General features: G+C 42.8%; 1 protein-coding gene across 2 annotated transcripts; it reads left to right on the top strand.

Moving 5' to 3' along the window:
• The first annotated feature begins 213 nt into the window (after positions 1-213).
• On the top strand, positions 214-23,228 carry rnf38 (ring finger protein 38). Of its 2 annotated transcripts, none has more exons than XM_034202444.1 (13): positions 214-368; positions 1,311-1,961; positions 11,956-12,017; positions 15,717-15,919; positions 16,649-17,015; positions 17,281-17,445; positions 17,730-17,900; positions 18,688-18,864; positions 19,283-19,386; positions 19,509-19,593; positions 19,894-20,015; positions 20,134-20,233; positions 20,701-23,228. In XM_034202444.1, exons 2-13 carry the CDS (start codon positions 1,382-1,384, stop codon positions 20,761-20,763), a joined length of 2,199 nt encoding a protein of 732 aa, XP_034058335.1. In that variant the 5' UTR covers positions 214-368; positions 1,311-1,381; the 3' UTR covers positions 20,764-23,228. The 2 variants fall into 2 exon arrangements, with proteins under 2 accessions (XP_034058335.1, XP_034058334.1); XM_034202443.1 differs by having other exon boundaries at positions 18,679-18,864.
• The last annotated feature ends 1,752 nt before the right edge of the window (positions 23,229-24,980 follow it).

Raw genomic sequence — 24,980 nt, 5'->3', positions numbered from 1 at the left:
TCCACAAACAATTGATAGTACCGGTAAAATCGCCGTTATACCTTAAAGTTAATGAAAACAAAACATAATCGACACTTTTAAATATAGTTTCGTGTTCTTTTGTTTTCGCTGAGCGTTTGGGAGAGGTATATGCTGAGAAACCACTACAGACGGTTTCGGTTTTCTTGAATCGATTGAACATGCCTGGTGAAATCCTACTTGAGCGTTGACGGTCTGTCACATTTCACGCTGACTCCAAGCGAACACAGGGCGCATACACACACACATATTCGCATACACTCACACATTCGCATACACTCACACGCTGGGCTCACCATATTATCGACAGATCCGAGGCAGGAGTACAGTACGAGGAGAGCACATACAAGGTAAGTCGTTGTAAAAAACGATTCAGGGCAAAGACAATTGGACCGGGTTTCAGCGGTATACTCAGAGGCGGGGTCATTCGTTAAGATCGTGTTAATTTTAGCTCTGCTTCTTTCTTTGTAATTTTAGGTTGACCACTTTTTACATTTCTCTGTGCGCTTGGCTGTTTGCCCCTTTTTAAGTTGGAAAACCCTTACCGGTTCACCCTCAGTCAACAAAATAAGTTGTTTTTAAAAAGCGTTCTTGTTTTGTTTCTATTAACCAAGTAATTTAAAGGGATTCGAGGCGTGGGAGGCTAGCTACGGGCTTTTTCTATGTGTCGGTCGGCGGAGGAGGAGGGGTTCATTTGGATTGCCAAGCTAGTGAACGACCTTACACAGACTGGCTAAACAAGTTTAAATGGTGGTTAAAGTGGACAAAGTTGACTTAAACTCAGTTCGGGGATTCATACGGCTCTCAGAAAGCGTCCGGGTGTGCTAACGCGGTTGTTCTCGGTTAGAATAGGCGTGATAATGCGTTTACCAAAATAAGCTATGCGCACTACGTTAGCATGCATTAGCTTGCCGTGAGCTAGCGATCCATGGCCATACGCTCTCCTCGGTTGTTATGAACTAAACGTTGCCGGTATACCAGCAGACTTGTCGTTAGTTTCAATAAGAATAGCTATATCTTAAATCTAATTCACCAACCACTTCCCATACTTTGTTAAGGTAAAGAAAACGCGAGAATATTGGAGATATTTGAATAGGTTGTCGTTAGTGGTTGAACCAGTTTGGGGAATCACGCTGTGTTTAGTCGCGTTACTTAGACAAACTTGGGGGAAGTAGCTAGTCAAAACAGAAATGCTTGACTAAAAAAAGTATCTGGGGGGTGAACATTCAGTGTTTGTGTACACGGTGATATAGCTCAGTTTAGCCACTCTCCAACTTTGTATTTTCAAACAGTGACTTCTTCAGTGAGAGGAACCGAGAGGAAAAACGCAGACAGAGAAGCAGAGGAAACCCCCCGTAAGGAAATGCCAATCGCAGCCGCTGGACAGCCAACGACTCTTGAGCCCAGAGTTTGCCCCCGGCTGCCCTCCACCCCGGAGCCTGTCCCTAAAGGGGCTGATTTATTCGACGAAGCGGGGGCGGCGGAGTCGGCGGAGCGAACAGAGTACGGGGGCGCGGAGGGGGGCAGAGGACTCGGGGGCTACAGCTACAGCCACAGCGGCGCTAGGGGCTTTGTACAGCCCGGATCCACCAACGGCTCTCCGCCGCAGTCCCCAGCCGCGTCCTCCTCTTTTCTCTTCCACCCGCTTCACCCCCACCAAATGGCCATGGAGCCCCCAAGGACTCGATCGCGTTCTCGTTCCGGATATTACCAGCAGTATGGCGGTGGGAACGGCAATGGAATAACCGGCAGCGGAGTCATGGGATCTAACCACCACCAGCACCAGCAGCAACTACACCCACAGCAGCACGGTGCCGGTTGCGCACCACTTGGAGCTCACAGCAACCACCCGGAGAACCAGCCAAGAGCCCCAGGAAGTAACGCCTCTCCCGGCATTCAGAGGCTTTCTTCGGTTCCCGGAGCGCACCGCATCCCGGCGGAAGGTAAATATCCCCACTTGTCATTGTCACTGAATGTGTGTGCTAGTGTACCCTGGACCAAGATTGGTTGTTGAATAACACGTTTTATTTGACTTTATTAGGCTTTTAAATAAGTGATTGAAGTCCAGGTGTTTAATATGTTTTCAAAGGCAACATGAGAGACGGGGAGGGGGCTGTCCTGGGGTTGGCATGACAAAAGTGCCTGTGCATGTGTGAACACATTTGTTGTATTCTAATTAGACGGGGTGTTTTATGTGCCTGCCAGAGAGCTGCAGTGTGGATGTGGTGCACGCAGCTCGCACATACAGTAGGCAAAGGAACAACAGCAGTCTGTGGGGACTGGGGTCGCCTGGAGCTTATTGAACTGCTGTGAATAGTTAGTCAACCCCAGACTCTTTCTTAAGGCACAGTGGCATGTCTACTTTAAGTCTACTACACAAATATTGATGTAGCTAGGTAACAAGCCTTTCCGTGTGAACTGTCTAATCTTTGTCAAAGCTAGGCATAGATTCAAAAAGGACTGCTTGATAACCAAGGAGGCATATTTGTGGCCTGTACATTTGGGAAGGAAACAAGACTTGCATTTCTGTAGTGACACCTTTGTTTATTATTTGACATAGTCTTGTATAGCTGTTGGATATGGGGGTTTGTTCTCTCAAACTAAAATCATAGTACTTCAAATCATAGATAGGGGTTTTTTTCTGTCTTGGTAAGCCATACTTTGATATTTATGCTCTAGTGCCAAGCAAAACTTAGTGAGGGTGTGCATGGGTGGAGAATACATGCGAGGGCACTCACAGTGAATGCAGTGCAGTAAGCCACACATAGAAACAGCACAGCTAGAGTTTCACATTCAGCGGGGCTATGGGAAAGCTTTTATTTCAGCACAACTAACAGGCTTCTCAGGTTAGGAGAATGCTCGGCTGGTATTTGTGTCCTGCTGTGCTTTGGGGAATATTTTTTTGAAAGTGGTAATTTATTTATGAAAGACATTGAAAAGAACACAAAAAGACATTTGTTTTACATTTATTCACGTGCAAATCATGACACCAGTTTTTTTGGTAGTGTCCATTGTAAAGGCTTTATCAAAGGCATCGTTTGAGAGGAATGTCTTACAGTTGCTTTCCTAAAACCGTCCACTAAATGATTATGCATACATGTTGGAATAACTTGTATAGACTAAGAACCCAGACATTCCTCTCACGATGTAGCTTCGTCACTACAGCTGTTTTTATTTTCTTGTATATAATTCAAATGCTAGATTCGCTAATGCAATTTGTATAAACACAAAACAATACTCTACACTCCTCAAGTCTGTGTCTGTACTGACGCAAATGTCTACATTTGTTTACATAAGAGACTCAGCAACTGAGTATTGGGACTGGATTGACCTGTCTGTGAGAGTAAGAAGAAAAACAGCTGAACACACATCAACAAACAAAGGCCTCTTTTGCACTGCCAGCCTATAGGTAGTCTAGCCATTTGTGTGTTGTATGTCTCGCTTTAGGTTGGCTGGGTTTGAAGGAAATGTTGCTAAAAGGGAGACAAACTGAAACAAATGATTTAAAAAAACAAATCCGCCTGCATCACCATGGACGGGGAGTCATCAGCAGACTTGTTCCCGGTCTGCTGTGACCTACGACCCGTACTTTGTCATAGAAACCTTGGCTATGACATGTAGGATAGCACAAATCAATGGATGGAATGACTGTATTGTATTTCCATCCAAATGGATTTCGATCTAGAGGGGTGAGGCAGCGGCTCGAGATCCTACAGCACTCGCTCATTATCTCGATTAATTTCAATTAGACCTTTAAAAGGCACTGCGCACAAAGGAATAATAATAACATGGAAATCATTTAATGTCTGTGTGTGCATACATTTATATTTCAATCGAAGTGTAGCAGACGTATATAAGCTAATTTGGTAGCTTAGAAGCACTTCAAAAGTAAAGCTTTATTTTGTAATACAAAAACAGATGAATGTGTTTTTTTTGTAGTGCTATTTACATTGTTAATGAACCTAGCCAGAGGAAACCTCGGGGCTAAATTATATTTGAATATTCTTTTGCACGAGTGAAGCAGCTGGCCAGCCGGACCTTTCCCCGACGCTACACACCTTTTATTCGACCCTCTCCCATTTCCAGAGTGGCTTCTGCTTGGTGGGAGGGAGAAGAAGAGATGCTTAGTCCATTCTTCCCGTGCTAGTCACCTGCGTTGGGCATGAAAGCTAATGATATCTTGTACTCTTCAACCCCCCCCTCCCTCTCAATCTCTAGTAGTCTATTCTAAATCTTCTGGCCTCTTTTGTGCCTTGTTGTTTCATGCTTGCTTTATACAGTTTGTAGCGATCCCATTTCCCCCCCCCCCTATAGTCTTTGACATTCTATCTCATGTGCTGTTCACACGGCTTCGCTTACCATTTTAGGAAGTTAACATGGAAGTAAAAGGACTCCTGAGAGCCCGCGTCTGCAAAATGTAGACTCGAGGTGCAGAAGTGAAGCATAGCAGAAGTGCTTAAGCTTAAGTTCCAACCAAATGCTTAAAACTGCTGCCAAATTGCTCTGACTGCGTAAAAAACATCCTCTGTAGCAGCTGATATCCTGACTCTGACCGGCCTCTGTCACAGCCTGGCCTCTCTTTTAGACATTCATCTCTCCCTCCCCTTTAGTTCAGTCAACCCTTTCTGTACCCCTCCGGTCCATTTTCTCTGGCCTCCTCCCTCCCATTTGCCTAATGGAGGGATGGTTTTAATGGATTGCCCAAAGCAGCAGAGGGGCAGACACTCCTGCCACTCTACCTTTAGCCCTGCACTCCACTCCTATCATCTCCGTTCTTGTGTCTCGAGCTGAAGTGGAAACGTGTTTTGTTACTTTCCTTTGTCTTGTCGCCTGGGCAACCCCTTTTCGGCTTGTAGAGAAACTCATTCACTTGGTTCGACCGAGTAGCAGGGGTTCCCCGCTACTCCGTCACTCCAAATAACTAACAAAGCAGTCACTTTGGTCAGCAAGAGAACATCTCGGGGGTGGAGGACAGTGACCTCAAATCAGCATTACACTCAATGGATGGGCTTTTTTTTGGGATGCACCAATCTGACATGTGTAGCTCTGATCTGGTTTTGTAAAACAAGTGGGAAAGAAGAAGCCAAATGTCACTGCTTATGTTGCTTTAGGGAGAATATGTTGAAACAATGAAATGGAAGCAGAGAGACTCCTTCAAAAGAGTGAATGTGTTGGATTTTCCTGTTATAAGAGTTATCATTTGGAGAAATTGCAGTGCCTGACATTCAGGAAGGTCGGGTGCAAGGAGAGGATGAGGAAGGAGGAAAGGGAGAGATGATTAGAGGAGGAATACAGAAAGGAGGATGTGAACAAGCTCATGGAAAAGGGCTGACTGTTGAAGGGACACAGGAGCGTTATTGTAAGCATGGCTCAGAGAGACGGCATCAGTTTAAGTGTGCAACCTTGGAGGAGGTGTGGATACTGTGCCTGGAAGGAGAAAGATGAAAATGATTGGCTACGAGCAGATGGAGGCCTGGTCGATGGGGAGGTCAGTGGTTGGAGCCAATAGTTGCTATTAGTCAAAGTATGGTGGATCTGCTGATGTCACTGGAATCATCCAACTGGGAATGTCTTGCTAGTGTCGTTCGGTTGTGATAAGGGTGCAAGACAATGGTTGTAAAATGGAAATGACATGGATTCTAAAAATAACTTGGTTACCTCTTTCTAAGTTGTTGTTCGGCGGGAACTCATTTTTAGATGATTCTGTCGACACACGACGGCAGCACAGATGCACTGTCACTTGTTAGACGCTTTTATCCAGAGCGACTTCCATACATTCAGCACTGTGGCCAATCCCCACAGGAGCCACAACGACGTGCTGACTGCAGTGGGACTCGAACTTGCTATCCCCTGATTCCAAGTCCAGCACGCTAACCACTGAGCCACAGCCACTCAGCTTTAGATTCTGGGTTCTTTTTTGGCCCGTTCTACTTCCTTCCCTGAAGTGTTTTGAGAGTTGGGCCAGTCGTTTTTTGTTGACAGACAGAATATTAGAGATAACACATTCACTGTTTCTTTCTTCTTGCATTGTAATCTCCAGCGTCATTTGCAGTCATTCTGTGTCAACACGTCTTCTTGTCATTTCAACATGTCTGTCTCCTTCCCCATTTCCACCGCTTGTTGTCCTCTTCCTGCCTTTTGTTGTAACAGTCATGCAAAGTGAGTTAGCACATGAAGTGAATACCCTACTGCAAGTGTGTAGATTGAGGTATTTGGTCAGTTTTGTAGTCCAATGTTGTCTTTATTATTGTATTAATCTAAATAAATCTTAACCTATTTTTGTCATTATTGGCCTGATACAGCCAGTATCTGTAATCGCTTATTCAACTCATTTTGAAGAATACCTAAGGAAAGAATGTTCTCAAAATCCTAATACGGACATTATCATTTTAAGGAAGACGTCTTTCACATATGTACTGGCATCCATTGTGCGGTTCTACATTATGCATTAGTTTCCCCAAAGACACAGAAAAGCGCATTTCTTCACAGAAGCTCCCCTGAGTTGATGGCCGACTTGTGATGATGGCGCTGATATTTATGATCGTAGAAAATAAGTGAGACTCTGCCTTTCTGTCCCATTACTTCCTTTGCCTATAACACTCCCTCTCAGCTGGCATCTGTCCTCACTGGGGAATAAGAAGGGGGGGGGGGGGGGGGGACAGAAGGATGAGTGAGAGAGTAAGGCGTATGTGTACTTTAATGTACCTCTTCTGACTGTGTAGGCAGGCCTTGTTTAGTTGCCGTCTGGGTGGGCTGGAAGGAGGAACAGGAGTGTCAGAAATGTATACAAAGGGAAGGAAGTCACCGTAGTAACATGTATAAACAGTTTTCCTTTTGAACACATTAACAGAATTGAAAGTAGGGATGTCATTAGTAGCAATACTCCAATCGACTAACACTTTGTATTGGCGGTGAAATTGTATGTGTATTGAGAACTAGATAACATGCTATAGGCTACTTTCCAAATCGTTGTTCTAAATCAGTAGGGCTGCTCAATTAATCGTATTTTTTTTTAATCGCCATTACGGTTTTGGCTTGCAACGATTATGAAAACAACATCGAAATAAAACGACTATTTTTTAATACATTTTTGTATTGGTTTTTCAGTTGAATTATACTTAAAGTTCAGGGTAATCAACTGTTAAAAACATACTGTTCCCTTTTTTTTCCAATAAATGGATGTTTTCAAAGTAATTGGATAATCGTTTTCAATAATCTTGATATCAATTATTAACCCAAATAATCGAGATTATGATTTTTGCCATAATCGAGCAGCCCTAAATCAAGGTATGATTTTTTTAATTTTTTTTTTATGATGCCGGCCAGAGTGTTAGGATTAGCAAGTGTCTCGCTGCACCGCTTCTCAGTTCTGTGACCAAAATTGTAATGACAAAATATCAGCACTGATACTGCCACTATGAGTCTTTATGTTGCACCCTTGCACACATCCTGTCTTTAAAGAGCCCCTGTATCTGAGGATATTCAGCTGTTTTACATTTCCAAAGATGAACTGCTGCATTTTGCTCAAGCGAAGTAAAGGTCACGGACTGAACATGTTCTTATGGCGTTCCATAAGGCTTTGAGAAACACAAAGTCAAAGACTCCCAGGTCAGCTTGAAACGACGTCATTAAAACAAGCCTAAGATAAACATATCAATTGATCATTGGCAAGTACATCTGCAATGATAGTTGGAATAAAATAACTAGTGGTTTGACAGACATTTCTACCAACTACTTTCTTAATCGAGTTCTCATTCAAATGACACTGTATTCCATGTCTTGAATATTGAGAATACTTGCTTTTCTACATTTGACAACATAATCGTGTCATTTCTTTGGGTTAGAAAACAATTAAAGATGTCACTTGGATGCTTTCGATGGCCATGTTCTGCTATTTGACTAACCAATGTAACAATCGGCAGATGAATCAATGGTAATGCAAATAAGTAATGGTTACGTGCAACTTTCTCGGGAAGAGATGCAAAGAAAGGGTTTCTGGGTATCTTTAACTCTCAGCCTCAACTGCATATCCTGTGTATTTGCAGTGCTGTGTGTTTCATCCAGCTGTGATTGGTTGTTCAAGGAAGCAGAAGGTATTGCATTTATTTGCCAATTTGATGTACTTCAAAAACTGGTGTTCTGTTCAGTGCAGTCTTATTTTCAAAGCTGCCATGTGCATTTAAACTCCACGATCAAGTATTTAGCGTATACCCGCGCCTTTTCCGCGGGACGTGTTGGCAGTTTTTAGACTTGGGAGGAGCAGTTGCGGAACAGAGAGGAAGGTAATAAGAACACTAAAGAAGAATTAGTCCTATTTCTGCACGTACGTACACATTCACGTTTGCCATCAGGCCCGTGTGAAGCCGTGCTAGCCAGGTAATGGCTGGGCAGACGCTACACCCTGCCTATTTTAAGCCCGTGCGCCAGCTTGTTACTCAACTCTGCTTTAGCGATAGGGTGTGAAGTGTGCTGTGACATGTGTTCAGGAGGCGGGGTGATGTGAGAGGTGCGTGTGTTACACATACTGTATGCCTGGCTAAAATTACTTATTTGTATGTAAACTGGCACACGTTCCACAGCGGTCTGTCCAATTCCCCCCATTTGTTCCTCATGATTTGTTAAGTGGGCCTGTCACTTATCTATCATCTTATCTATCCACACAGCTTTTATTCTGCCCACTTCCCCCTGTGTTTTTCTGCTTTGACACAAGAAGGGAAGTTTTATAGGAGATTGCGACAGACCGAGGGTGATGGGAGATCATGGGCGGAGATGGTGCGATAGGGATAGCAGGGAAATGTGGATGCTGCCAGATATACGGGGGAAGAGGGAGACAGGCCGGCAGATAGGGAAATAGATGGGTGGTGATGGAGAGTGTGAGGAGGAGGATGTGTGAGGGAGGGTGTCTGGGCTGAGTGCAGGGGGGGGGGGGGGTAGAAAGAGAGATAGAGGGATGAGGGAAGGAGAGGTGGAGGAAATGGATAGAAATAGCTGATGCACTCTGAGGCTTACAGAAAATCAATAGCAGTCAAGAGGGGAAGCCACAACCCCCACCCTCACTCCCTCGCCTTCTCTCCCCCTCCACTCGCCTTCCTTGTGTGTTTTCTCCTCTACTCTTTATCTTTTCCGATCTCCCTTTCCTCCTCACTGCTCTCACCCCTTTTATGTGCATTTCCATCCTCTTCTTGTCCCCCCACATTCTCTTCCCCTGTCGTTTCTCTCCTTCACACCCCCCTCCCCCCTGCATCCTCACCTCCCATCACGGTTGTGCTCCTGGTCTTGTCTTCAACCCTCTTTCAGAGACATCCTCTTTTCTTCTACAGGCTACTGCTTGCGTCAGAAGGATTGTGTATTGTGGTGGACTTGCACGACTATGTGAAGATAGAAATGTTTATCGCACATTTCTTTCTTTCTTCTTCTGTTATTGTCGTTCATTTAGCAGATTATGGGAAGTGTTCTTCGCGTAGAATTACTCTCGAACCGTCCGGTTAAAAGGATTCCTTCTCACGTCACACCTCTCGTTATAAAGGACACCATCTCATTTGAACTAGGTTTTGCTTTTCACTCACAACGTCTATCAATGTGTTCTTCTCCAACATGCGTAGGGAAGTCGTACCATTTCACTATAAATGGTCCAATAAAGGGTAGGAGTCTTCAAATGGTTACTGTACATGAAACTTGTCCATAACAATCATATGAGGCTTATGATAGTTCAATTAATAATGTACATTTTGGATATACATGTATATCGATTATATACACGATTTGACTACTTTGTTAACTTCTGCGACATAGTGACATCACTCTCGCACGTCTATTGGCCAGCGCTCCAACACATTGAACATGATTGACTAAGGGACGGGACGGGACATCTTTAAGCTGTTTATCAATCGCAACCGAGTCGTCCAGCTAACCAATCGGAGCAGAGTGGGCTCTGGTTTCAGACAGAGGGTGAAAAGAGGTGCTAGAGTCCCGTTAAGTCCCCACTATCTACCTTGATGAGATAGTTTGTGATTTATGTTTAGGGTAAATGGGTTATAATATTTAGGAAAATTGCCTATATTATCTTTTTTTTTATAAACGGCCTGGATGTTATGAGAGGGAATGACTGTGTTCACACATTAAAATCCATACCGTCATCCTATTATTCCACTTTCCTCAAGGCCCTAAAGTGTTGAAACTAAACTGCGAGTGTGCAGTCTGTTCGTCCAACAGTGGACATGATGTCATCCGCACATTTTGAAACCTGTCCTGCAGCCTCTATAGAGTGACTCCGACTGAATGACTCGTCTCTGACTCCATTTACCGAACTCTGACAATGTGCAAGTGAGACCACATTCAGGGAGGAAGCTGGATGTTTGCCTATTGTGACCGGTGAATGGGTGTTTTACAGAAGAGCGGAGAGTCCCATGAATGCCTCACCAGCACTCCGTCTCAAACCATCTCATATATATATATATATATATATATATATATATAGCCTTTTAGTCGGTTTTCACTATACTAATGTAAGCTTTACTTAACTCAGCCTTTTTTAATTCCATTTACTTTGCCTTGCTCTAGGGATTGGAGAGGAATTTGTTCATGGATCAGTTGTGGAAACCTCACTGTGCCTGCCTCTTCTTTCTCTTTCTTTCTCCCCCATCGCTTCTTTGTTGTCAATCACATTTTCTTCAAAGAGGGAGGCCGTGAGCGGGAAAAATACCACCTTTGTGGCATCTTTTCCCTTCTACTTCAGCTTGCTTCATCTCTAATGTTAAGGTAGCCTTATCTGGAGTGCCCTTGGGATCGCTTACCCTTGGCCTGCCTCCATCTGTGGTGGGGACGTCCCCGGCTAAAGGGGAAAACAAAAAGCTAGCATAGAAAAGATGAAAGGATTGTGGAAAAACAAAAGCGTAAAAGTCTTGGCGGTATCATCCTAAAGCTTCTCTAATCCAGGATTACTGTGTTTGTTCTGCGTGTGTTGCCTCTGATCTGATGGCACACCATATGTGTTTCTTCTGAGCACTACACATGGGCAGCATCCCTCCGCAGAGTCCGCACAAACATGTTGTCAGTGTTTTTGCCGCTGTGTATTAAATCCACGAGAACAATAAACAACAAAAGGATTAAACGTACTGTATGTAGATACACGGGAGTCTCCCCAGTGCTTGGGTATAAATGGTGCTATCTATTTCAACAATAGGTATTAACAACATGTTTTTGTATTCTGTATTTCAAGTGATACACATTTATAGAGCCGCTCAGGCCAGTCAACAGAATTCACACTCACGCAGAACAGGACCAGACATTGTATGCTTGTTTATACAAATTGGGGAATGTTTAGAAAAAGGGACTTTATATATTGGCCTTGTTTTTAAGCCAGGTACACACGGGTTGAGGCCCGACTCGATACATCTCAATGACATTTAGAAAAAAACCATTGAGAGGTTTGCCAGTGTGGTTGGCAATATTGTATCAGTGTGGCAGATTAGTGATGCATCCTATATTTTCTGTAAGTATTGATCTCATAAGGCATTCCAACTAGTGAATGCCTTGATGTATTTTTAAATAAAACATCTTAAAGGGTTCCGTTTTTATTCTATTTTGGGTTTTCCCTTTCTTGTCTTGTATAGGTTATGGTGCATGTCAATGGTTTAGATGGTACTTGATAGGCTACTGAGCGGGACATTTCCAAGTGTTTGACCAATCGGAGCAGACTGGGCTCTGGTTTCAGACAGAGGGTGAAAAGAGGTGCTGCAGCACAGGCAGTATGAGAAAAAGAAAGAGCTTTTTGAACATTAAAATATGTCACAGAATTTGACCCCAAGCTCAAATTCTCCATGGGAATAATGAATGAATTCAAGTAACATAATATAATAAACGCCAGACTTAACAGATTGTAGCCCTATTGTTGTCTCACTGTGACCTTGTGTTGTATTCTGCTTTCCCCCTCTGTAGGAGCCTCTGGAGGGTCCTACCACTGCCATCCAGATCATGCATATGGAGACGAGAGTGATAAGGTAAGCACCTTCGACATTATTTATGTTACACCATCTTACATATATGAATGGTTTTTAAGCCAGATTTAGATCATGTTGTGTCATGTCTAAATGTTATATCTTCTCTAAGCCGATGCTGTGTGAAGGAATGAAACGCACTAAAGCAGACTAGTTTGTAAAGTGTACTTGTGTTTCAAATGAGTGTGTACACGTTCTAATGCAGAGTGCAATGTGCGTCATGTTCACCAGTGAACCTGTATTTGTCAAAGAGTAGGAGGCTGAATACATTCAGTAAACATGGCTTTTAGTTTTGGTGACGCCATCTTACTTTACAGTTATAAAGTAAAGGTAGAACTTATATTTTTGGGATATTATTCTAATGACTTATTTTCAAATAAAAGAAATTGATAAAATAAGGCTTTTAGGCTTAAAATCTCAATGAAAAGCTTAGAAGATGTGTCTGTTCTTCAGTGGAATTTGAGCTATTCTGGCTCTTTGAATTACTGGCTGATGTTGTTCAGTATGTCAATGTTCTTTAGGTTCTTCTGTATATGCTTTTACCTTCTTTAAAAACTCAAACACAGCATAGATTGCACATCTGAACTCTGCTTTCCCAAATGTTTATACATTATACAAGTGTGCCTCCCCAAAGGGTGGAGCAATGTAAAGTTTGTTTGTTGACACAAATTCTCCATGTGAAATTGTGCTCTCAATACTACGCCACACAACAGTTTATTTTTTCTTGATTCTCAATGAAATTGTAGGAGCTGACTATGCTAGCAATATTTCCATGTCAATGATGGCAACTTTCACAAAGGTCATGTTGTTAATATCATTCTAATTGAAAACCCAAGTGGGCAGGCAGATGAAGCCGCAAGCAGGTGACGAGGAGAAGAGGGGAGGCAGGATGCTGAGGAAGGTGTTGCAGAAAGCTTGGAGGAAGAGGGAGGATGGGAGGGAGGGGGTATTGCTAATGATTTCACCTCCAGCTGTGGGACTGGGTTGGAGTGAGGGAAGGAAAAGGAGGGAGGAACAGTGGCAGAGGAAACAAAATGGGCTTTGAAATCTTGTTGATGGAAAGAAAAGAAGTGGGGGTGGGGAGAAGTGTTTGAGTGGAAGCAAATATGAATGAATCTGTAAAGGAGCAAATGACCATTTTTGCGATATCTTCACATTCACGCTGCAATTTTCTGAATGCGAGCAAAAAGAGACCCCGGGCTCACTTTCTCCTGCGAGTGTTTGCATGCACTCCGAGGGCCTGCTCTTTATTTTGGTTCTCAGCACTGACAGCGAAGCCACAACAGCTGCTGGCCACAGTTACTGCTAGTGTGTACATGCACATCCCAAATGTGGACATGGTGCACTAGAACACGGTGTGTGTGTGTGTGGTGCTGTAATAGAGTACAATGTTTCTGGGCAGTACCCTGAGTCACTGTTTGTTGTGTGTTGTGTGTGTTTTGAGTCGGCATGTTTTTTTTCTTTATTTTTCTAGCATTAGTGAAAATGTGGTTGGACCAGACGAGGGTGTGTATGTTCACAACAAGCACTGTGTTGGAACATAAGGCATATTGCTTGAACACACACACACACACACACACTCCTTTGTCTGACACCGCCCCCCCTCCTAACGCGGGTAGACAAGCCCATCAAACTTTCATACTAATGGCCGATAGTCTGCATGTGTTAGGACAGAGTGTGTTTGTTTCTGTGTGTCCCGTCGAATAACTTTTTGTCTTGGGGTCTCGGACAGGACATACGGAGGAAAAAGGGGTGAGGGAAGAAGAGGGGTTCATCTTATCTGACGGAAGGAAAGGGGGGGGATGGAAGGAGGAGGGTGGGGAGGGAATATGTCAGGCTCGGGTGGAGGAGGCTGGCTTAGATATGAAAATGGGCACAGTAGATGTCCCAAGGGTGTTGGTGTCGGGGCTGGTGCAGAGGTTGTGGGGTGTAGGGTCGTAGGAGAAGGGGGTTGTTGTCGAGAGGAACGGAGAGGTTTGGGGGTGGGGTGCATGTCGCTGGTACCCTCCAGCCTGTGTAGACATGGGCATAGATAGTGTGCCTGCCATTCATTTCACTTTTGATCAGAACATGCATTATAGATCTATTTATTATACTCGTATCTGAATATGTGTTTCATTTACCTAAATAAACATGGATGCAAAATCCATTCCGGTTTCAATACATAGGGATGATGATTAGGATCTTCTCCTGTTCACTGTGCGATATTAAAGGCAAATGATGGTGTGCAGGCAGAGTGTGTATTTGTGTAATGTGCACACACAGGCAACAATTATTTATGCGAACTTGCACAAATGACCTATTTTTACCTAAAAGGTTTTTGACTGCTTCTCAATTTGTATTCAAGTATTTGTTTTTTAACAAATCACTTAATAATGCTCACTTTGACTTTGTAGTATTACTGTCCATCAATATCAATATCAAGGTCATTTTATAGAAAGATGTGTATTTAAAAATAGATTTAGGATGTTATCATTCTCTTCCACATCATAAAACTGTTTCATACATCAAATGACCCCCCCTCCCCGCCCCAATAAATACTTCTCGAAACATATTCCTAACAGTTTAAGGGCAGTTTAAACATTAAGCTCAATATAGGGGTGTTTGACTCTCTTTGTGACCCAAGATATGTTCCATTATTCAGGCTGTGGTGGCTCCACCGAGCTTCTCCCCTCTTCCATCTTTTGAAACTTCCCTTTTTCTTCCATTGTCCGTCCTTCTTTCCTGGCCTCTCATCGTGCAGTCATCTGCTCGGGTCTTAATGAAGTCATTGTTATTGTTTGTCTTTCCCATCAGCTGCTCAAGCTCAGGTCACATCCAGTTCTAGTGAGCGATACAGCCGTTAGTCGTCAGTGTTGTTTTGCTAACAGTCAAAACACATTTAGTTTAGCAGCATCTGCCTCTTCAGAAGCTTCACAAGGTATTGTTCTTTATGGGCTGTAGAACTCAGAGGCAGCTGCCCATGTGTAAATGTGACTTTGTGCATGTCTGCGGGCGTTTCCATAACTGTGCATTTCTACAGCCCGCTCTCCAGCTGTTTCCTGTTAGCTATCGCACTCTCTGTGTGTGTGTGTGTGTGTGTGTGTGTGTGGCCCCTTAAAGAACAGGAGTGTTCTTCAGAGCACAGCTTCGGCTCAGCAGAATGACTAACAACTGACACATGAGCAAACGTGTGTGCTCTTGCCTCACAGAGTGCCAAGTGTGAGAGTCACTGCTGCGAAGAGAAGTGACTCACAGATGAGTTGGTGGGAATGAAGCAGAGTTTATGATAACTCTTTAGTCAGTCTAAACCTGGGTGACTACATGTTCAGCTATCTCACTTTTTGTGTGTGGGTCCGTGTCACTGCCTTTGTTTTGTCTCCAAGAAAAAGTATTTGCTGAGGGAGTGTTCTGTATGACTGGCACATGGGCCTGTGAGTGCTTGTCTTGCATTTCCTCACTCCGAGAGGAAGTGACTTTGTACCCTGAAGGCCTCAGAGTGCTGCTGGTGTAATATGCTCTCTTTCACACAGACGCTCACGGTGGACCATACAGGAAATGCCATGAGTCACAAAGGACTTAATGTCCATGCAGCAGTATAGATTGTAGGCCTGCGCAGCATAGTGAAATTGATTAGATTCGAGTGCTATGGGTCACTAACCACAACACTCATCCCACTTTCTTGCCTCCTCCCTCCTTCTTGCCTCCTTCCTCCTTCTGCAGAGCGAGGAAAGCCCCAGTCCAAAGCGCCAGAGGCTGTCCAGTCAGACTGTCCTGGAACAGCTAACCTCAGCCGTCCCCCCACCATCCACCCCATCTCCCCCTATCCGCCCCTGGGAGTCAGGACCCTCAAGTCGGAGACAGCCTCACCCCCACGCGCACTACCACCAAGAGAGATACCTCACCCCCGCTCGGCTCAGACGCAGGTAAGTCCTCTTGTTGACGTACGGCTCCACTCCCAAGTTACGCCCACTTCCAATAAAGTTCAAATGTGTACGCACTTCACTTATGGTGTTTTATCTGGTACAAGACATAAGCAGTGAATGCAATAGCTGAGCAATTTCTACGTCAAAACTGTTGATATAAATGTATGTATTAATGTCTACCAGTTGCAAGCGAAAAAAACATACAAAAAGAAAATATAGACAGAAAACCACAAACTAAACATTCTGTCTTTAAGACGCTAATAAAACCAACTACTCTTCTGTGTCAAACATCTGTCGCTGAATCTCTTCGATCTTTCTTTTAACGGAGATGAAAAGGCCAGACGCTGGATCATGCTCCAGAGCCCCGCTCCGCCATCTTGATGTATAGTGTTCAACCTAACACGCACAACGCTGTATGTCTAGGATACACAATGTTAAGGCCCTTTTGTACTCTTTGGGCATGTCCCCTGTCCTGTAGTGTTATATAGGGTTTCTATGCATGTAAATGGTCTGCAAAGGCTAAAATCCCAAAGTTTCTCTCAACACACTCCCCTCCTGGACATTAAAGCATGTAAACATGTCACAGTAGGGGCACAAAATACAAATATGAACCTGAAAATGAGCATAATATAACCCCTTTTTAAATGTCATATTAATCATAGTATTTTACATGTAAACATGTCTGGAGGAGGACCCAATGTAACACTGTCCCTCTCTCCCCCCCTCTAGCCCGCCAGCTAGGCGTCAGCGCGGCCGTCTCTCCAGACCCACCCGTCACCTGCCTCCCCCACCACCACTCCACCCTCGCCTGTCGCCATCCGAGCACCAGGATGAGAACTACCACCACCACCCTCCCATACACCAGACGTACACGACACACACGCCTAGCGTCTACAGTCAGCCTCCCACAGCCGGGGGCGGGGCCGTGGGCCTGGAGGAGCCCCGAGCTTTCCACCCTCCCACCCTACCACGACTACTGCACCCTGCTGCCCACCATCATCACCCTTACCACCACCAGCACCACCACCAGCAGCAGCAGCACCATCACGCAGCCCAGCAGCAGCAAGGAGCCATGGTCATGGACCTCCATGAACAGGTCAGTCTTCGATGGGATTTATTTAATTGTTATGCTTTATTTATACAGATAATTTTAATGCAATGGAAATATCAGTTTAAAAAAAAAAATTAACGTTAAGTTATTCCAGTATGTCTTACCGCCATTTTGGAGTTCAACCATACTTTTGAGACTATCGGCATAATATTTCGAATGGTTATTATTTTTAGCCGATATAATCGTGAGTATAACCGCTGCAAGAAATCCTGTGTGTGTCTGCATATTAACTGGTGTGTTCCCTCCCCAGCTGCAGCAGGCCAGTGTCCCGGTCTCCTACACGGTGACCCCCGTCCCCCCGCACAGTCTGGCAGCGCCCCTGTGTAGCGGCCAGCACCTTCCCCCTACCTGCTCCGCTCAACAACAAGTCCCCGCCTGCAGCGTGGTCTTCAGCACTGGACAACACTACCACCCGGTGAGAGCAACAGTCTGTGGGAGTGTGTGGGCTTGTTTGTTCCTAAGAAGGGACACTCTGTGCTTTGCAGTCTCTCACAGTTTAACCACGGAAAAAGCAAAATGCTCAAAAGCAAAGTGGGTTAAAAGTAAAAAGACCTGCAGAATATTTCCTGTTTAAAGGGGCTTGTTAATATTCCAGGTCTTGGCTGCCACCTTATGGTGACATATGGAATTACACCCACATTGGAAAACATGCATTGAATGTTTCTCTTATGTCTTTTTCTTCTTACCTTTGTTTCTCAGATGCTACAGGCGTGTTCAATGCAACATTTGCCGATGCCCTATGCCTTCCCCTCGCTGCTGTCCGGTGACCCCCAGTTCCTGCTTCCCCACCCCCCCCACCTCGCTCACCACCCGCCCCACCTCCCCACACCCGCACAGTTCCTGCCTTTCCAGACGCAGCAGCCACGATCGGTACGTAAATGATGGGTTTTTATAATAGTTTACTTTAATTGATTTTCGCAGTGTTCTGTGCTCAATATGAGGGCTTTGGCATGCATACAGGAAGCCATTATGCAGTTACTGTAATACCCATAAATGATAGTATCATATTTTTAAATCTGCTGTACTGAATATGCTTGAATACCTTACAAAACTACTTGCAAACCAAGGTTAACATTTTGTATATAATTAATTAGGTTTTATTTAATTGCAGTTTTAGTTTTTTATTTATAAAGTTTAACAGTAGTTTAAGATTGTTTTTGTGAGAGCCAGGTATTATGTCTCAAAAGTATTTAGCTATATAAAATGGCTGTAATGAAAAAAAATTCTGAATTGGGAGTCCTCCTTTTTACCACAGAAGAAGACGATAACCCCAGTTGATTAGGCTGACCTGAATTTCTTTGTTAAATGACATTTGATCTGATTATTAAATCATGATTCTGTTATTTAAATCTTCAACACTAGGCTGCATGTGAAAAACAAAAAAGGGATACATTGGGAAACAGCGCCATCTCCTGGACTGTCAGGAGAGTTGATGCGGTCTGCTTAATAAGCCCTTTTCTACTTCTTTGTGATATATAACAGTCAAAAAAAATCAATTCGAATCAACTTATGTACATGTTATAACTCATTTAAATCAGTTAAGTTCTTCCATCAGATCATATAGTGTTCATATTTTATTATTTCAGTTTGTTTGGCGCTGTTTTTGTTCCGTTTGTCACCATTAACACTGTGCTGTGTTGTTCCTCAGCCCTTACAGAGGATTGAAAACGAGGTTGAGCTTCTGGGAGAGCAGCTTTCAGTGGGCGGGGGCTTCAGCTACGCACACCATCACCACCACCACCATCATCACCAGCCCCCCCCCACCCTGCCCCCATCCACACCGCTCCAGTTCCTCTCGCACCACGACCCCTTGGTGCAGGAGCTCTTTCCATCGGTGAGTGCATTAATAACCATGACCTCATTAGCCTTTGTTTTGGATCATGATATATGATTATGGTACAAAAAATATAAATATATATACGGTAGGAGGAAAGCATTCTACAAAGACTGGCAAGTTTGAGAAAAGCATCATTTTAACATTTTATTTTTAAAGGTTAGAAATTAGCTTGAATTAAAATCTACTCCTTTCTTTTCTTATATTTCTGATGGTCCTTTTTTTTGGAAATTAAAATGAAAGTTAGAATGAATAGCTAGTAAAATGAACACAGTGACAATATACATGATTTGCTGTTGGTACAATGGCATTTCTAGTAAAAGGCTTCAAACGTCTGGAAATAAATTGGGTACCTTGGAAATGTTTGATTTTTGATGAAAATAAATATAATTGATTATCTTTATCCCACCTTTCACAGCCCTATCCACATTTTATGCCTCGTCGATTCACCAGCCGGCGTTACCGCTCCCAGCAGGCGGTGCCCCCGTCCCCCTACCACCCCAGCTTCCTGCCATACTTCCTGTAAGTCTTAACATTTCCTCCTGTTACTGTTAGAACTACAAAGGGGCATTTTCAGTACCCCTAAGATGCGTTACAAATGAAATGTTCCTAATTTTTGTGTCACCGTCTTCAACCACATCCAGGTCCATGCTCCCTGTGCCCCCCAATGTAGCCCCTACTATCAATCTGGAGCTGGACGTAGACGACGGAGAGGTGGAGAACTATGAGGTAAGACTTCAATCTCAATCTTTATTTATTTATATAGCACAACCTCAGTGGACCAAAGAGCTGTACAGGGAACAAATACAATATAGAATAACACAGTAGGAGTCAAATAATAAAACGATCATTAAAAACAAGATAAAAAGCACAATAACTAGAAACATATCAAAACATGTAGAAAGGTCAAAAGGTCATGTTCAACTTCTATTACTTCTCAAACTTCCACATGTTTAGCCAATTATCATTTGACTGTTTCCTTTGCAAACGTTGTCCTCTAAACGTTGTGTTTCTGTGTGAAAACTCCAGGCCCTGCTGAACCTGGCGGAGCGTCTCGGGGAGGCAAAGCCCCGCGGTCTGACCAAAGCAGATATAGAACAGCTTCCATCGTACCGCTTCAACTCCAACAACCATCAGTCTGAGCAAACAATGTGAGTGCCTTCCTCCTTTTAATCTGCATTGTAAGAACTGTGTTTGTTGTTGTTTATAAGTTTAGGGAGGTGTGAAAGATGTTTTTCTAAATAGTTCCAACCTTGCTTTGTCTTCCAGGTGTGTGGTGTGCATGTGTGACTTCGAGTCTCGCCAGCTCCTCAGGGTCCTGCCCTGCAATCACGAGTTCCACGCCAAGTGTGTAGACAAGTGGCTTAAGGTGAGTAAAGACATTTAGGTGTTTGGATATCATTCCATTTATCAGTGTGTTTCCACTGCACCCTTAAAGCCTAGTTACTCCAGAAAATGGTCCGGCGAATTCAGTTGGAAATTCCTTGCCACGGTTCATTCAAGATGTATTTGGACCATCAACTTCTGTCTCACACTGTCTGCAAACCATACTTGTATTCAAATATATATATATATATATATATATATATATATATATATATACACAAAATATATAAGACAGGGATTGTTTGTACGTCATTGGAATGTTGGAAACTATTGGTCAATGGTGCAAATCTAGTAGTTTTTTTTTGCATAAAGGTTTTGCTGTTTTTCAATAAAGGTGTGAGCAGGCTTTTAAATCTGCTGAGCGCTTCCTCTGAATTTGACAGCATCTGTTGTATATTCATTTTTTAGGTATATTAACCCTCATCTCCTTTTCTTTCTGGTCCCCTCCAGGCTAACCGAACCTGTCCTATCTGTCGAGCCGATGCCTCTGAGGTCCAGAGGGATTCTGAGTGACCTCATGTCAACACTCACAATCCCACACTCCCTTTTGGATGCACCAACCAATCAGTGAACTCTCATACACTTCCCCTCACACATTCTGCCACACACCTGGGGACCAGTGCTCCTTAGTCCTTGTTTCTCTATCACCAAAAACACTGAACAGTTATACTAACCTGGGATCAGCAAACCTTCTACTGGCTCACTTTACCGCTGGACTTCCTTGGCATTCTGTTTTTGGACTCTTACACCCTTACTCTGCCTTCTGCTCATGGTCACCCCTTTCTATGAATGGCCTTTGAAACTCACAAACAGTGGCATGGTCACGTGGACATATATATATGTGTATTTTTGTAATACTCAATATGAGCGCGAAAAGACAGAAAAAAACACTCCCTTTTTTAAGAGAGTTGTTTTAACAAAACATTAAGGGAGAATTGGCAGTCCAAAGAGTATGGCAATTTCATCTGGTTATAATTGAGCATTCACATTTCTACTAGGGGTATTATAAAGACAGTTGAACAGCATCATTGAATCTTTAATTTCTGTATGTGCATTCCTCAGTGTGAAAGTACTCCGTTTGGGGTTTAAACAAAGAAATTGCACACTGTGACAAAGCTACTTTGGAACAGTGAGGCTGTATTAGCTCTGGGTGGAAGTGTGTTATTCTTCCTTTAATATTTATACAGTTAATCGACTTCCTAAATCCTGTAACTTCAGACCGGTTTATGGCTGAGATTCACAAATCACACTTAAGGAAAACCTCCAGGAAGTCAACAATGCTTTTTTGTTCCGTTTTGTTACCCTCATGATCCCCCTCTTCAACTCAAACCCAATCACATGATGTCAGCACATTGTCCTGTCCCAAATAAGTAACAGCTGGTGGCTTTGGTAAGCACACTATGCTGACCTGAAGGAAACGGATCCACCATATCCACCTTGTATGGAAGTCCTAAAAGGCCATGGTCCGCATTTTTCATTACCCAAATGTCCCCATGGAAACAATTTAATTCCACTTTTTTCTCTCAAAATGTAATTATCTAAAAAAGAACCCGTGTTGTTTTCCTGAGATAACGCCTATGTCAATTCATGAGAAAATGTTTTCTTGTGATCTTAAATTAACTATTTTATTATCTCAAACATTTGATCTTTTTAAAAATCATTCAGGAAAACAACATTGTTATTTAGAGATAATGACATAAATAACTTGAGAAATCTGATCAATTGTCACTGGAAAACCGGGTAAATGGAATGTTTGAAGTATGGCGCTTGAGGGCTTCCGTCGATTTCCCTCAAGGCAGTTTCCTACAGAGCTGAATGCATAACCTTCATCAATTACAGATTTCCCCAAGACATCATACATGCTGAGTTTACTAGCTTTCTTACGGGACTGAGGCCTTTGAGAACATGTTTCTATATCCGTCTGGGGACTCGAGCAGCTTTCTGTGAGTGTTGGTAGATATTAATGCAATGTTTGAAGAGACTTATAAGGTCATAGCTTAATCTACTGTTTCACCAGACGGTGGTTGTGACACTGTAGCACTTTAATATGTAAGACCTACACGCTTTCTTCATTGTAAAGAAACCACTGATCAGTTTTTCCGCAGCTCATGCGTGTTTGAGAAGAATTTGAATACATTCAGAACATTATTCTCTCGCATCCACAGCAACAATATGTCATACTGTAAGCCGAGGCAAGTTAAAACATTCACCTCACGCACAGAGCAGGATTTCTAATGTAACCGTTTCTATCCCATCGCAACTGGCGTTTTCTTTCAAGATGGCAGCCTTACATATTTACATTCACACTCTTTCAATGGAGATGCGTTTTCTCCTTTTGCATCTCGTCTCTATCCAATGTGTCCATATCAGACCAATACATCCGTTCAGACCCCAGTTTAGTTTTTTTAATCAACATTCTCAGTGGAGAAGCAGTTGTTTGTGTATAAAGTTGTTATATCTGAGGTAACGGAGAGAAATTATGTTTGATGTCTTTATTCTTTTCTTCTTTTGGGTAAAAGGCCATATTTATGACTGTGCATCCATTAAGCATCCTGGGATTGTTTTGTGTTGGACAGTTTTTTGTTTTGTTATGTTGCTTGGTACAATATCAATTACCTCAGTCCCACTATTTATGTATTTCCTGAAAATGGCGCAGGCAGTAGGATTAGTGCTCATCAATACATTTTGCTAATATTTTCCATGCAAGCTGTTGGGTTGTTGGAATATTTTGACTTTTAAACTTTATGAAGCTCTATCAAAATGGTGTCATAGTAGTTTCATTATGTATTATATTTGTAACTAAATGATTTGAAGGCCTGTTATGATGATAATGACATTTTTAACAAACATTTGTACATTTTGTATGAGAGTTATTACTAGTAATACTTTATTAAGTAGTGCAATGATTTTTTTGTAATCCCTTATCCCATCTTTTGGATTTCAAAAGCTGGTTCAATAATAAATGTATAACTTCTTCTAAAAAACGTTGTTTTCCAGTTCTTTCCTCAACTCCTCCTTATTTTCTTTTTTAAATGAAATAACTGTCCCCTTGGTGGCAGTGTTGTTTTGTTAACCTCAAGGCTAACACGGGAACGTTTAGGCACTTTGCATGCCAGGAAAGTTCCTAAATGTTGCACAGCCATCAGCACTCGCGGAAATATGATTATTTTTAAGGAATATTTGTGCTATTTATGCTGTGTCTGCATTTGTGCAACATATTTTACAAAGTGAGTTCAGTAAATGTCTAATTCAGTTTGAGACAAGCCAAACAATCTTTATCATTACATGTGTCTGAGCTGTGGCTTTGAATTAGCAGTGGCGAGCCGTGAATTTTATATCTAGCTTGACCCGTTGTTATAACACACATGCATACTTACACTTCAGAGCGGGCGGAACTTGTCATAAAGTCCGCGAAAATAAAGCCCACCCATTTAGAGGGAAGATATGATTGGTCAATTTTACTGTCCTAGCTGGCCCTCTGTGAATTTATAGCTGGACCCAATCACCTTTGGAAGTTTAGCTTCTTTCTGAGAGCTCAATTCTTAAGTCGGCAGATCCATTGAGACCAAGGATGTCTGTATAACTTGTCGGGAACTTCCTTAAAATAAAATCCAAAATTGGGATGATTCAGTCAGAAATGGCCAAAAGTAGCGAATATTTCCCAAAAATACGTTAAACTAGAAAATCAGACCAGTCTATTGCTGCCAAAGATGCCCCTGCTAGTTTAACCAACTCAAATAAACACACCATAAGAGGGAGTAAAATGTCAGTCTCGTTCACCCTGCAATTGACAGCAGCTCCAGTGGGCTTCCCAAGAAGGGCCATATCGGTACAAAACATGTCTCTGAAGTGTTTTGCTCAAAATACCAAACAGATTACCAACTGTAGCCATGCCCCTATATTCAAGCCCTCAGGGTATGAGGTACCTACTACCTTCAGCACAAAGTGCTGATTCTGCGTCTGTAGCTTTAAATGCAACTCATCAAAAAGTGCATTTTGCGTAAAAGGTGACCTTTAAGACACTTTTATGAATAGCTATGGTTAGAACTACTTTTGGTCTGTAGTCATGATTATTCAAAGCAGAAAATCCCGTAATTGTATTTACCATTACTTTAATTATTATAATACTTGCAATTCACAGCAGAGAAAAGCACGGTAGGGAGACCAGGGACAGTTGTAACACGGGTCGGTTGTAACCATGGTTGTAACACCTTCAATATCTCCAATCACAAACAAGCTAGAGTGATGAAACTCACTCTGCACATGCGCAGTTAGATGGTAAGATCGCTGAGAAAAAAAGGAGCCACGTTTGAATTTCTCGCGTAAGTTATCAGCAAAAGTGTGTTTCAGAGGTAAAATATTAACTAAAATGATATGATGTATTTTTTGGATACTGTCTTGAGTTCAAATGTCAAGGAATCCAAACTAGTATTATTAGAATCACTGTTTTGTAAGCTACAAATATAACTAGCTAAATATGGGTCAAGCTAGCAACCAGGCAGGTTCACAGGGGGTGGAAGCAAGACTGGTGGTCCTGGGACGGTTGTAACGGGACGGTTGTAACATGGCACATTTACAATGATGGCTCATTTGCTTGAATGACCAATTGTTCATTCAAGCATACAGTTGTGTTGTTGATTGGTGTGCATTGTCCCTGTAAAAAGAAACAGAATATAATACTGTACAGTAGGCCTAAAGTGTGTGTGTGTTTACAGTATGCCACATGTCAG

Source organism: Gymnodraco acuticeps, unplaced genomic scaffold (assembly GCF_902827175.1).
Source record: "Gymnodraco acuticeps unplaced genomic scaffold, fGymAcu1.1, whole genome shotgun sequence".
In the NCBI taxonomy this organism is placed as follows: domain Eukaryota; kingdom Metazoa; phylum Chordata; class Actinopteri; order Perciformes; family Bathydraconidae; genus Gymnodraco; species Gymnodraco acuticeps.
This window is presented reverse-complemented; position numbering and strand designations above follow the sequence as displayed.